Raw genomic sequence first — 15919 nt, forward strand, 5'->3', positions numbered from 1 at the left:
AACATACAAGCTAGCCAAATCCTCCATCACAGAAAAGAACTGAAGTACCCATCAATAACATGACCTCTGTACCTTTTGCCACAATATTTGTCTAACAAAAACTTCTTCGGAATTATGCTGGTCGTCAATTGTTTAAAATTATGCATGCCAGGCTCAGTTAGATCTTTTTGATGATTTGAACCACGTCTTCATCCTCGAGTTCATGTTCCTGACAAGAGAGCATCAAAAAATGCATGATCAGAAGAATAAATAATCATTTTCATCAAGAGTGGAAAGAATACGAGCATAGAATCCCAGGACTGACCTTGCCAACTCTTTGTGGCTTGTGCTTCACACTAGATCCCCAGACAAGAGCACTGTGCCAGAGAAAAGGAAAATTAATTACATAGTATTTTCTTATTGTAGATCAAGCAAAGACTCAAAAAGAGTTTTCGCAAGTATTGAATGACTAAGGTTTGATAAATGAGCTTAAGAAAACATTAAGAACCCAAAGAAATTTAGAAAACTCAAGTCTTTTCTGGATATTGAAGTGATGAGGTCACATAGAGGTTTGAAACCCAATGTGAGTATGAAATAGAATTCTAGTCAAAAGCTTGTAATTTTGCATGCAGTTTAGAACAAGAGCTAAGCCTTAAAATTAGGGAGAGCTATTGGATGACCTATCTACTAACAGGAAACTTGTTGGAAGCCTTTTTTACTTTACTGATTATCGTTGAAATTATTAGTTGGCAGAAGTGATCCGTGTTAGTGGAAAAACAGCATATTCGCCATTTAAAATTGTGTAGCCGAAATTAAGTATTCAAAATGAACAAGTGCATGAAAGTATGAAACATCCACACTCATACTCACAGAAGGGGTCATGCAAGCTAGAGTAAAAAGACAAGCTTCAACAAACAAAATCTGAGCAGCCTTAGCAAGGCGTGCTATATCTCTTTCCTTGCTCCTAGGGAATATGTCGCTTTATTTGGTTTAAGATAAACTCACGAGTGATAAAGCACAATGGTTTTATTACTCCATGGACAATAGAAACATCCACAATGCAGTGTAAATTTAGGCATCCACAACATAACTTACTTCTTGAATTGTTTGACCATATCCTTGTGAATTCGTTCACAAAAATCTTCCACGGTTCTCTTCCGAGATGAAAGGATGACAGGGTCATTATAATCTGGATTCAAACCCTTTGGTTTTGTGTAAATACGAGTAAGGTTCAGGTACTCCCAGACCTTCTCCAGCAAACCATCAAGGTTCCATTCTAGATGAGCACTGCAAAGTGATTTCAACTAAACAAGTAAGAAGAAGTGGCTTTAAATCTTCTTCAACTGAAGTTGTGCTGGCATTGTAAAAACATAAAAGGACAATATATGTATGCAAAAGAATTTTTTGGACTTTGGGTAGGGGGGGTGGGGGGGGGGGGGGGGAGAGAGAGCATTGATAAGGATTTTTTATGCAATACAAGTAATTTAAAAACAATGTACCAAAAAAAATGAATGACCTCTTAGTATGACCACGGCATAAAACATCTCAGACTTTCTACAATTCAGAAAAATAACTCGTTCAGCAATTCTTAGTTACGAAGCCACGAAAGAAAACGAATTTTTATAATAAAGGGATTGCCAAACACTAGATTCTTAACAAAAATATCATAAATACAATCAATAATAAATTAAACATATAAATTAAAATCGAGAATAACAGAGGTGATATTAATCCTGAAGCCATGAAAGAAAACGAAATTAAATCACACATAACAGAAGACAACCAAATCTGATTGATATCAAGAGTAACCTACCTGATTGGGCAGTAATGAGGAAGTTTATCCAGAATTTCCAACTCTTCAAGAGTGATCTGATCAATTTTGTTTATGACATATATGCACGGCATATAAACTCTACTTCCCTCAATAACATCAATGAGATCGTCTGCAGTTGCATCAAATCTAAGAGTGATATCAGCATTGTGAATTCTGTATTCACTGCATATTGCCTTCACTGTATCTAGATCCAAATGTGTGTTGGCAACTGTTGAGGTCAAATTAATACCACCCTTTTCTTTCTTTCGGAAACTTAAATTGGGGGGTTCCTTGTTCAACCTGCTCCCAGAAAGGCACACAAGAGTAAGGCAGGGACATACAAAAGGAAAGAGTACAAAATTATGCACATCTAACAACACATAGTACAGCCAATACAGAAAACCATATGGTCAATTACCATGATTAAAAAAATTACGGACATAGTCAACTCAATAGACAATAAAATTAGCTTTAAAGAGCATGAGGCGCCCTAAAATGCTTCGGGTTTTATCATTACTGAGGTGTGAAATGAAGATAGGAGGCACTACATCACACACGTCTTTTCACAAAATGCCAAGTAGAAAACCACGGGACCATGACACTATGACAAGGTCTACGAGCAGGCAAAAATAGAGTTCTTAACCTTCATATGCCATGTAAAATTAAGAGCAAATTACAATGCATTCGCAACAAAGTACGAGAAAAATAGAGTATGGAAGATTTTACATTACCTAATGCCAAAGCCTTCGAGCTCCTTTTCTATAAGACGCTTGTGAGTTATTGGCTTTATTGCATCAAGAACAATTAATATGCAATTGCACGTCCTTGCAGTGCTGATGACCTGAAAAGCACATAAATTTGTTACACTCAGTGAAGGTGCAAAAAGACAAAAAACTAAGGAAGCAGAAGTTAAATCAAGCAGCTAGTCTTAAGGGGGATAAGTTGCAACTATCACTACAAAATGAGGTAAAGGACACAGCTTGGTTGGCACTTGGTCTACTTCTTTTATTAATAGGACTGAGCCCCTGTTCAAAAGCCTTAGTACCTTGGGTAACAATAAGCAAGAGCGCATTAGGTAACCCTTACAGACGCAGGGCACTAACAAAATCCTACATTTTGCATCGGGAAACAAAAAGGCATATTGCCACGAGGCATACATGTTTAATATTCATACTTTTTATGATCACATTGGCAAGGCCAGAAAAGAGCCTGAAGAAAAGATAATAAGAGAAAGTTAAATGCATGAATGTATAATGGAGATAGAATAGCTATTGGGTGGTCAGAGTGTCAGACACCCTATTTATAGAGATAGAGGACATACCCATAATTTGCACCAAACTACCATTACTCAAGCTATGTTCAGTTCACATGAATGATTTGATTTGATCTAGTCTAATCTGATTTGACCCAATTTTGACCCAATTTATACACTAATCCGTAAGTTAAAAAATTTATCAAATTAGATTCATATTAATACGAACTTTCCAGATACGAAATTAAGATATTCAACGGTAAAAAGACACAATTGAAAAGATAAGATCTAATCTGATTAATTCTGAAATAAGTTGAACTAAACATAGCCTCATTCTAATATATCTTTCTTTTTTTTTTTTCCCGTAGCTAAGTTATAGCGCAAATACAAATGAATCAATTAACACAATTATTTTTATCATCTTACCACCACTACTAAAGTATTAAATTAGATACTTACAATGTTACCAGAGAGTAGAGATGTATCACAATGACACTGGTAAAAACATAGAAAGAAGTACTTTCATGTAGTTCTATCAATTATGTCTTTTTTGGTACACTTCTTTAACATAAGCAATGGAAATTCCTAGGAAATGCTTAGGTCACTTGTTCGGTGACATAGGCAATAGAGGAATTTCAACTTCCTAGGAATTTTAAGCTCCTACATATTACGCGAAGTTTACAACTAACCCCCCCCCCCCCCTCTCGTCATTGACAATTCACACAAAATGAAAATTCCCTTATGTCAACGAAACAAGTTTAGCAAATTCATGGGAGATATATGAAGGAACTTACTTCCGATGAAATGTAAATTAACATAGCAATTTAATTCCCAACGCAACTAACCAAAATACAAAATGTTTTTTAGGTTCACAAGCGAATTAAATTCCTTTGGGAATTCATATTTCATGGGAAGTTACTTCCCTTGTGCAATTTTGCTAGCATCAAAAAAAGTTCCAATTCCAATGAATGTCTCATGAACAAGGGGGATACTGTGCTTATATTTCCATGTTTTATTCGAAGTAAAAAATTTCTAGGAAGCTCTTCCGGCTTCTCTAATTTATAGTGCTAACCAAACAACTACCCAAAATTGCAATTCCCATGAATTCCAACTTTCCCCACTTTTGTTAGGAGGGAAGTAGAGAAAATCAGAAAGTTTATTTGGGACAATATTTACACTTTTTTGGATTATGAAAACTAAAGGGAAAGGAAGAGAAGAGAAAAGAAGGGATCCATCCTTCCTTGTTTGGATATTGTTTGTTAGGAGGGAAATGGAAGGATTCATTAGTATTAATGAGAATATAAGAGTGGAAAACATAGATAAATGGCATTGTTAAATTATTACAAGAGAGAAATGGAAACCATAATTTTTAAGTGGAAGAAAGAACTTCTATAACTAGTAGCCCCAAGGGAAGCACAGAAATTCAGATAGTTTATTTGTGACAAACATTTACACTTAGTTTGGATTAAGAAAATTGGAGGGAAAGGAAAAGAAGATAATAGGAGGGATCCATGTTTCCTTGTTTGAATGCCATTTGTTAGGAAAGAAGGAAAGGGAAGGGAAGGGAAATGTAAGGATTCATTTTTTCTCCCTCTTCAATGAATCAAATCCTTCCAATGTTGGAAAGATTTGCAGGCAAAATGTAACGTTATCTTATCCGTACCCTTCATTTCCTCCCCCTTCCTTCTTCCCTCCCTTTCCTTTCCCTTCCACTTTGCTATCTAAACAAACCATTAGGGAAAAACGGAAAGCTTGAATAGAGACGAAGTGATTATGCACTTCTGGTTGTAAGTATTTCATCAAAGATTAGAATTTCAGAAAACAGCCTCCAACAGTCCTCTGATACAAAAATAACTGTGGCTCCTAGTGACTTGTTTGGTTTGCTTAGACCTAGCTAAGAAGTGGAATATGAGAGGTCATAGAATGCAAAATCAGGACTGGGTTTGAGTCATGAAACAGAGTTCAAATGTCATTAAGTTCTAAAGCTTTAATATGCTACAAGACAGCACATTAACTGTACCAGGAAAATCATCAACTCAGTGGACTCATTTACTCAAAAATGGCTTGCCACATCAAAACAAGATATATCAAATATATGAACAACAATCTGAAAATAAGTAGACACTAAAGTACTAAACAGTTGAACAGCAACAGCGGTATTTAAAATTTAAACTCACAACATCAGTTCAAATGAGCAGAGTTTCTACAAATAAATGATTCTTCCATTATCTAGGTTATCTTACACAGATTCTTCATACTGTTTTTAAGATAAATTATACAAAATGGGTTGGGAACCTTGGGAAACACAGTATGAAGATGAAGGCATGTATATTTTCCAAATCTCCTAGGATTTGAAAGTTCCATTCAGACAATTCTAGCTAAGTTCACGGAACATTTAACCAGAAACTGTCCAGCATGAAATAAGCTGATTCACAGTATTAGAAACAGCATTCATTGTGATCAACAATTTGGAATGACGGATTTATGGTTCATCTCTAGTTCTCTACAAATGACTTGCTACCCAATCATTATAATCACAATGTAACTGATTTAAATCTCTGAACGTTTAAATATTTGGGTAAAAGGTTAAGACTTAAGAGTGGTAGGATCTCAATACAATTCCACAACCTTATATCCACCAATCATATCCAACATACAATGATAAATAAGAATAAACAATATTATACATATTTATTTATTACTATTTAATTCGACAATCAGTAAAATTATTTCAACTATTGTTGCTGAAACTTGAAATCATTAAAGAAATTCATATAATTTTATACACACTTTTAAATGATTTTAGTTTTAACTAATTAACTAAATACAAGTTATGTGTGGAATGTCACCTTAAATGAAGCGACACAACATAAATATCTAATCATTGTGATAGTTTTTAATAACTTGTACCATTGTAGATACTTGAATATCGGCCTTATATGAGCAAAACAATGCCTTTATATATTAAGATTATTTAACATATTGGGTTTTGTATTGCATGGCAGCAATATTTATATTTTTGGCTATTTAATACAAAGTATTAAGATTACATAAACAGGTGGTTTTGTATGGCATACATGTAATATTAGCCATATTATCTGCTACTCCCTTCGTGTTTGAATAAGGGCCTGTTCACATTTACTGAACTGAGCTGAGCTGAACTGATTGGAGCTGAACTGAACTGAACTAATTGGAATTGAACTGAACTGAATTGAGCTGAAATGAATATTTTATGTGAGAGGGAAATTAAGAGCTAAACTGAACAGAACTGATTGGAGCTGAACTGAACTGATTGGAGCTGAACTGAACTGATTGGAGCTGAACTGAACTGAAATTAAGTAAATATGAACAGGCCCTAAGTGTTACACTTTGACTTTTTTCACTATTCACATAATGGTTTTGACATGATTATTTTACTAATATATAAAAAAACAAATGTTATTGTATAATACATTGTTGGATTTGTTATAATGTATACTTTCAGAATATCAAATTTCCTTTAATTTTTCAAACATAAAAATAGATAAATTAATGGTCAAAGTCGTGCAGCATGCATCTTTGGTCAAAGTGTAACACTTATAAAATACGAAGGGAGTATTATATAGTAAGGTCTTACGATCCTATGATCCGGTAGTATTCATTTGATCCTAATTCCCTCCTTGATCTACCTTGCTTGCTAGGAAGAAAAATAAATTGTTCTATGAACAGTGAATAATTTACAGCGAACTCATAAATATAACAAAAGCAACAAAATAAAGACATGAATAGCAAGCCAGAAATTATTACCTGCCTTCCTCTACCTTTTCCATCCTTGGCACCCTCAATGATACCTGGTAGGTCCAACAGCTGCCAAACAAATTAACAAAGTGAGATGTCCCATCACTACTAGCAAGTGTAATAGCATCACAGCACAGCTCTAAAATGGACAAGTTGTTAAGGTTACAAGCATTGTAAATGGCCTAAATTTAATGGTACTACAGACGATATTCCAAACACTTAATTGATAATAACAAAAGGACCATGCACCAGCCAATTCCACTATCAAGGAAAAATTTAGGATAAAACAAGCTATGAAGCTAAATATCAACAAGGACAAATCTAATAAAATCAGACCACATCCTCATATATGAGCCGCCTATTCTCATCTTGAATTCTAGGTTCAAGTCACAAAAACATCCTTGGTTAACATAGCTTGAATTAAAAAAAACCCCAACATATAGAACAAATAAAGGCAAGCGGAGGGTCATTACATGCATTGAAGAATGCTCAACTTGGGTCAAAAATTCAAAATACGCTAGGCAAGTTACTCAGACTTAAATTTATTCAAACAATTATTAGACTGTTAAACCCACCCCCCCAAAAAAAATAAAAAAACTGTACACAAGTTTATGTCAGAAAATAGAAAGATTCACAATGACATGCTATTACAGTTTTCTTACATCAATACCTACGACAAATTGGACAATAAGAGTGGAAGCTGTGCTACTATGAGTCTTCAAATTAGCTCAAATACTCATGTTGGGTACTCGATCGGACATTGATAAGACACTAAGATAAATTTGGGAGAAAATCATATAAAATATAGTAAGATCATCGAGTTAACACTTGAGACATCCTTCTAACTGAGTCGGAGACTCGGAGTGGAAGTTTTAGATGCAATAATTATCTCCGGATGTAGGGCTAAACCGCTAAAGCAATCAAAACATGTTCACGTTGGATCCCTTCCAAAAAGGTGGCTTCCCTTAGTCTCTCAATTCTTTAATTCCATGAGCCTTGGGCATACTATTATTACTGATCTTTGTAGCCTCATATATAGCATCGTTAGAAGCTTAAAAAATTTATTTATAAGTCAGACCTCAATATATATATTCAAGGAAACCAGCAAAATCCCACAAAAATAACATTTTTACCCTCATATTCCAATGAAGACAAGGGTATAGTCTTTAAAAACTACAATAGGTACACATACATTGTCCAATATAAATGATGTTCCATTAAACTTCTGACCATAATGACATAATGATACTACAAAGTAAAAGCTACTGAGCCTAGAATAATATCAAAAATATCGCAATAAACTGATAGCTGAAGTATACCTGAATCTTAGCTCCTCTGTACATTATTACTCCAGGAATGCAAGTCAATGTAGTAAACTCATAAGAAGCAACCTGTTCAACATATACAAAAGGATTAGGACTTTAGGAGAACTTCCAGTAGCAAGAATGTCTTCCTCTGTCTTTAGTCTCTTAACTGTTGTCTACTTCTCAATAAGATTAATCTGTTTTAATTTGCTAGCTCATCCCCTCCAGGCCCCCACCCCCTTCTGAATTCTGTACTTGTCGCTATGTGAGTGTGAAGATCAGTATTAGAAAGCATGTGTGATGGTAGTCAGGAATAGGGATGGGTACATGCAAATGCAAGAGAAGATAATAGTGAATATAAGAGAGAGGAGAAAAGGAAACAAGTCCAGCCCTTTTATTGTCAACAACTTGTGAGCATGAGACCAGAGAAAAAGATGCAATACCTCAGAGAAAGTCCCAGTCAACTTATTAAGTAATGTTGATTTCCCAACCGATGGAAAGCCAACCAACCCAACTCGTGCATCTCCACTTTTTGTTACATCAAAACCTTCACCAGCACCACCACCTCCTTTCGAGGTGGGTGTCAAAAGATCCCTCCGTAGCTTAGCAAGTTTAGCCTGACAATTCAAAACAATCAAAGCAAAAAAAGTAAGAGATAACCAGAATATAAATTCTCATATTTGAAAGGATACTGAACAAGAAACAACATTCACACAGTAACACAAAAGAAACTTTGATAACTATATAACTTAACTGAGTACTATACAAGTTCAAAATAAGAAATTCAACTTCATTATGCAAAAATCCCATTAAAACATTGATTTGAATGCTTCAGAAATAGAATAATGGGAACTGAATGCAGGGAATACGATTTCATACAAGCAATGGAGAATATGGTAAACAAACCATACACAAACTTTGGTAGTGTGATTAATGTGAGTGTATTTCAGCTTCATCCCCCCAGTAACATGGCTATTCACAAATTTTCTGAATTCCATAAGCCATCATAATCAAAGCTATATTCTTGTAAATTCACAAGGCATTTTCTATATAATACAAACTTACGGAATATTTAAAATTTAATCATAACTAAACTCATCATTTCATGCTAAATGGCTCCCATCATAATTAGATCATAACTAAACCATCATTTTTTGTGTATGACTATACGATCAATTTTGGTTCATGTAGCCAGCCGCACTTATAGGATTAAGGCTTTGATTGAATGATATATCAATTAGCCAATAAAAAGGCCTTCTTTAATCGGGGGTTTTACTTCTTTAAGATCAAAGTTTTGAAGTAATAATTGGTTTCAATAATGTTACTCCTTCTGTTTCATTTTGCACATGTTTAAAGGAAGGTGAATAATAAAAGAAATTTTGAAAATCAGGTTGATTAAAGATAATTATTAATTGATATATATATATATATATATATATATATATATATATATATATATATATATATATGTAAAATGAGACTCTTATTTAGGGACAAAAGTTTTTGTGGTTGATTAGGAGTTTAGGACTTTTATTTTAGGACAAAGGGAGTACCTTAATATAAGCAAGGAAAAATATAGTACTTTCAGGTAGCATTTTACTTTAGGGTTTGTTAAAATTTTGCAAAGGTATCAAATGGCTTATAAAATCCATTCAACCCAATTAAATGCAAATTTCTAAAAGTTACGTGAGAGGAGTTAATGATATAAGAGTTGGAAAGCTTGAGCAGTTATATATATATATATATATACATATTAAAAAAAAAAAAAAAAAAAAAAAAAAAAAAAAAAAAAGAAGAAGAAGAAGAGAGTGTGAAGGTAAACAAGAAATGGAAGTATAGTAATATTTGCCATTTTGAATGAAGAAAACAGGAGGGGAGGAACATGTGGGTTCCACAAATCGAGCTAGTGCACCTCATCTTGACAAAAAAACAAAGACATTTAACAATCTACCTCTAAGGTTTTGTTCTCTTCACCTGAATTCAACTAAAATGAAAGATTTTACTGACTTAAACTATTAATTAATGTGAATGTCTCTAGTTATTTATATATAAATTATAAAAAGTTGGAATTATGAAAACATACATTTACACAAATTTAACAAGATCTTAAATGACTATTTTCATCATAGTTAAATCACAAAAGTTAGTTTTAGTAGAGTTATTATTTAAAACTCCCTCCGTTTTTAATTACTTGCTCCACTTTTCATTTCTGACTATTTTTAATTACTTGCTCTATTTCCTTATTTGGAAAGCTTTTACAATATTTAATTTATTTCTCTCAACTAGTGGACCCAATATAAATCATATTTTATTAATTTCATATTCTCTCTCCTTTAATTCTCTTAACTACTTTTGTTTTTTACAATCTTTTATTCTTACACCAACCCAACTACCTCCATATTTTATTACTTCTCTAATTTCTCCTAAAACTCCGCGCATGGGGAAATGGAACAAGTACTTAAAAATGGAGGGAGTAATAGTCTTTACTGACTTAAGTCAAAATGAGTTAGATATATTAGTGATTAAAATTGGTGTTCAGTGATTAACAAATACTACCTTCTTCGTTAAAGTTCATTCCTTTTTCTATTTTTCTTATAAACACTTTTACTTATTTCATTTTTGGCAAAATCTTTTATATACCTTTCTTCCCCACAATATTTACACATTTTCACTCACTCCCTCTTACTTTTTCCACTTGTTTTTACACCTAACTACCTTTTTACAATTCATTTTATTGTATTTACCATTTTCGTAAACCCAATCACCACATCAACATTCTCTCTTCGATTATCATAATTTGTATACAAAGAGTAAATGTTAAGAGCTTTTAGAAATGAAAGAAATTTATATTGTTGTATCTGATTACCACCAATTCATACTAAATTTTATTGATTAGAATAAATGATTTTGCTTCCCATAACTAGTTTTTAGGAATCAAAATGACCTCATATACATAAGCTTCACAAACATTTAATAATAATGATTGCATTTAGCTATAGATAATATTCCCCATTGATCATAATCAAACTAAGCCTTAAACTTTGTTCCCTTCCCCTTATTTTAGGTACTAAACAAATAATAATGATTACAATTAGCTATAGATAATATTCCGTGTTGATCACAATCAAACTAAGCCTTAGACTTTATTCCCTTCCCCTTATTTTAGGTACTAAACACTTAATTCTTGTAATAATCATGTCACATAAGATCATATCATTAACAATTAAGAACAAACCACAACCTTGAATTCTATTTGGTTATTGCCAAATATTTAAAATTTTGTATCAATGAAAATTTATTTTAAAAAACAGAAGAAAAATAAAACTCGGCAAATACACATTAAGAACAACTCCCTTTGTTTATTAAAAATCATTATGATTGTGCACGTTTATCACAATTTTAACCATAATATCTCTAATTACGTTTTAATAAAGATTTTTAAATTAAGATATTCTTAAAGCAATCTTTGATGCATTAGCCAAAACAAAATATTTTTCCTACTTACTCTTTAGCTCACCTATTCTCAATATCATTGCTCATTTCAAGTACATACTTATAGTTATGAGAAGTTTATTTGTTCACCTCTCTAATCAAAATTAATACAACTATGCACACCCATCCCTATAATGTCAATGCCACAAGAAAAAAATTAACTTTCGTAATTCGATGAAAAGCTTAATTACTAAGCAATAATTACCTTCAACAGTCCAAGATGATTGGCAGTAGCTTTATTCTTCTGGGTCCTTGCCATCTGCATAAAATAAATAAATTGTAACTCCAACGAATTCACCATTGCTTAAAATATAATACATAAAACTAATTATAACAAACAGAACTCATATCAATTAACTTTTCTCCACAACTTTTATTTGAGCAAAATCAACCACATATAACCTTAAAATTGAATTAAAAATTATAATAGATTCAATACCACAAAACTAAATTAAATTGCATAGAAACCATCTCAATTAACTGCACAACTAAAATTTAAGCAAAATCAACCACCAAATAAATATCAAATAGCAATAAAATTATAACAAATTAAATACTAAAAAAACTTTTAAAAAAAAATTAAATAAAAAAAAAAAGTAAGAGTCACAGAAAAACAGATATAGATTGGATTACCTCATCTTCGATATCTTTGATTTTCTGCATAACAGTCGCCATTTTTGCTGAATTAAGGGAGTTTTTCTTCGAACAGTGTTTTTGATATTCCTAGTTCAAGGGCGATTGTATGAAAGAGAGTTCTGGAAGAGTGCGAAAACGAAAAGAAATGTAAAACCCCGAGAAAATAAAAAAAAACGGAGTGGAGTTGTTTCAATGTTTAGCAACCTAGTCCAGAGCTTTTGTGGGCTGGATTCTGTAGCCGTGCACAATCAGGTAATGAGTTAGTCCAATATTGAGGACACTTTGGTCATTTAGGCTTGGCATTGTTTTTTTTTCTAAAAAAAAAGGTAAGGAAAAAAGGGTTTGGTTCGGTCCGGTCTGGGTTTTTTTCAGGTTCAGACCGGACCAAAACCCGAAAGTCCTACTTTTAAAACCAGAGCATCGGACCGATTACCAACGGGTCGGTCCGAATCAGCCCGGTCTAGTCCAAAATTTTGATTCTGCCCGATTTTTACACAACCTTAGTGGGGGACAGGAGTCTCAGCGTCGTCGAGGTGGGGACTGGGTGGTGGTGGTTCGTGGGTGGGTGGCTAAATCTTATATGGTTGGATAGCCCTTGAAATTATCTTTCCAATGATACATTATAATATTAATTCCGAGCTATAACGAAAAAATATGAGCGAAATACGAAACTCTATCCAAAACTGACACCGTCCCACTATTTCGGCCATAACTTTTGTTCTACAGAATATTTTATTCTGATTCCAATTGGGTTAGAAAGTAGACTTCAAGAGCTTTCCAGCGATATCTTATTTATTTTATTCCGATTTTTGGATCAAAAGATATGATAAAAACAAAAACCGCAAAAATTGCTGTCTATCGCAAGAGTTTTATTCCGATTCGAATTCGATCTTTTCTTGATTCTTCGACCCTCTTTTTTCCGTATAAACAGAGGTCATATCACCCCTTTTTCAATCATCAACAAGTTTAATCATCAAATCATCCTCTCTTCCTCTCTTCTACACCAAAAATCATTCTCTCTCCCTACACCAAAAATCATTCTCTCCTCTCTCTCTTGCTCTAGCCTAAACCCTGGCCATCCTATTCTCTCATTTTATATCCCTTAAGAAACTCTAAGGAGTCCATACTTGACCTGAAGTTCTATACTTAAACCAAGGCGTGAAAGGTATAATTAACTGAGGGTTTGTACCAAATCAACTCTACCTTTTATTTTATTTAATTTCCATTTGATTTATAATTTTTTATTGAAGTTACTAACAATTAATTCATGATGTAGCAATTTAAAGGAACGCGCGGAATGTGAGTAGTTAATTAATTTAATTACTCTTATTTTATTTTATATTGCTAGTATCATAATTAGGGTTATGTTTTGATTTGACTAACGTTATTATTGTTATATTGCTTCCAATATTAATGTTTATTCTATTATTATTTATGATCACCATATTGCATGTTAAAAGGGAATATTTAATTGAAAATCACGCCTAATAAGATAATTTGGACAACCGGTTTAGGTTCCTTTTAATTCAACGTTAGAGTTATGTTGTTCTCTTTCTCATTCCATCCTTGGTAAAATCATATTACTTTTATACTCATTCCTTGTTGCGAGTACAAATAATATTATCAATCCTTTACTTATCATAATAAAAATAATTACTTTCCATCTAAACCATGCTTTACCAATCCTTTATTAAAAGTATGAAGCACTTTACTATTCAAAACCTTGATTTTGTCTAGCTTTCTCTTGATCAAATTGGTTACACTCAATAGTTTCCTTTGCAACTCATGCCTTTAGTCAATGTTCTTTCAACAATGACTCATGAAAAATGTCTTATACCTTACCAAGGTCAAACGATAAGGCTTTTATTGGGACAAACTTTGCGCAAACACGTGTTTTATATGAAGGAATTGTGTCTTCGATAAGTGCAATTACTAGATATATCAAGGATCACTATTATGGAGATAATAAGTTCATTCTATTGGGGCGTCATCCTCTGTTGCTAGACTATGAGAGATGATCTTTGGGCTAGTCAAATAGCCCAAAGCCCTTTAGAATGGATCCTATATTGGTCACACACAAGGGTAATGGGTTAAGCAAGTTAGAGGCCTATTAATGGGCCTCATGAGCAATTAATTAGTCATAAATATGATTGGGCTAAGTGTAGTTTGAGTGTGATTAGGAATTGGGCTTGTGATTAGTTAGGGTAATGTGATTTGATCCGAAATTTGCCCTATAATACTCGAAAAATTCGAACCCCATAAACCCTAATTTTCGAAAATTTCAAATTTTAAGCCCTAATTTGTGAAATTTTGTGTTTAATTTTGATTTATTTCGATGATAATATGTTTAAGGAATTTAATCTATTTGATTACATGTTAAAAATTATGAATTTTCATGATCAAATTATTTAATTTAAGTGTTAAATTAAATTGGGGATTAATTTCATTAAGAACCCTAATTTCAAAATTGAATATGATTTAGTTTTGGAATTAATTGGACCATATAAAGTTTAATTTAATTTTACAAAAATCTGTTTTTTGTTTTATTTAATTAAAAATCAAAAAAAAATAAATAGAAAATTACAGCAGCAGCCACCGCGGCTGGGTGGCGCTGCCACGGCGGTGCTGCTGCTGGTGGTCCAGGAGGGAGGGGCGGGGCTAGGATCGGATCGCAAGGGGCAGCGCAACAGTGCACCACCCCGTTGCGTGTGCTGCTGCTGCTGTCCTTGCGTCGCTACAGGGGCAGCGTACACCGCAAGGTGTACGACCACCGTGGCTGGCTTCGGCTGGCCACACCACGGTGGCTGACGCAGTTTTCGAAAAAAAAAAGTTTTTATTTTATTTTATTTTTGATAAAATCAGATTTCAAATTTTAAAAAGATAAGTTTTAATTTTGAAAAGATAATTAACAAAATTAAAGTTGTTATTTTTTGTTAAGTTTGGATAATTATGGAGCAAAAGATTCTATTTAGATAATGATTGATTAAATAATGTGATTATCCCATAATTATTTATGGATAATAATTGATTTAAAATATGTGATTGGTTAGTAATTAGGATAGAATTTCCTAAATTAGTTAGGATAATCATGGAAAATAAATATGATTTATCTTCCATAATTCAAATATGATTTGATTCTATCTCATACCTAAACTAAATTATATGATATTTTATGATTGGTCATGAATAATATGTGATATTATCTAATTACAGAAATTAATTAAAATATGAGATATTTAAAGCCATGTTTCCTTTATTATGATCATTTGATGTTATAGTTTAGGAAAGCATGATGAGTGATTTATTATATGGCACTTTATAATATATGATATTGTTTATTGCTATATATAAACTAGTATGGCCCATAGATTCTAAATACGATCTGCGCATCGTGATGTATTTTTGTAATCTAAATACGGTATGCGTACCGTTAAGTATTTTTGTAATTTATTTTATTTTATTTAAGTAGTAGATAGAATAGAATAAAATTACAGGTTGTAGTTGATCCAAAAGCCAATGAAGTGAAGGCCCAATGGAGCAAGATGGATGAGATCCATGAAGGTTCAAGTGGGAGCATTTTGCTTTATTAGTTTTCTTAGGATTAAGGGGCCATACTATGTCATGTTTTATTGCATTAGTAGATTATGCATGTTTAGGTTTATTTAT

General features: G+C 32.8%; 1 protein-coding gene across 1 annotated transcript; it reads right to left on the reverse strand.

Annotated features, from left to right (window-relative positions):
- Window positions 1-26: 26 nt before the first annotated feature.
- On the reverse strand, window positions 27-12408 carry LOC145597457 (developmentally-regulated G-protein 3). Its single transcript, XM_081653633.1, has 10 exons — window positions 12251-12408; window positions 11823-11876; window positions 8569-8742; window positions 8141-8212; window positions 6831-6890; window positions 2524-2633; window positions 1793-2092; window positions 1075-1266; window positions 305-356; window positions 27-208 (listed from the first exon to the last, which is right to left on the reverse strand). The coding sequence occupies exons 1-10, from the start codon at window positions 12290-12292 to the stop codon at window positions 158-160; spliced, it is 1107 nt and encodes a 368-aa protein (XP_081509759.1). The 5' UTR covers window positions 12293-12408; the 3' UTR covers window positions 27-157.
- Window positions 12409-15919: the final 3511 nt, after the last annotated feature.

This window comes from Chenopodium album, chromosome 20, assembly GCF_948465745.1.
Source record: "Chenopodium album chromosome 20, dcCheAlbu1.1, whole genome shotgun sequence".
In the NCBI taxonomy this organism is placed as follows: Eukaryota; Viridiplantae; Streptophyta; class Magnoliopsida; order Caryophyllales; family Amaranthaceae; genus Chenopodium; species Chenopodium album.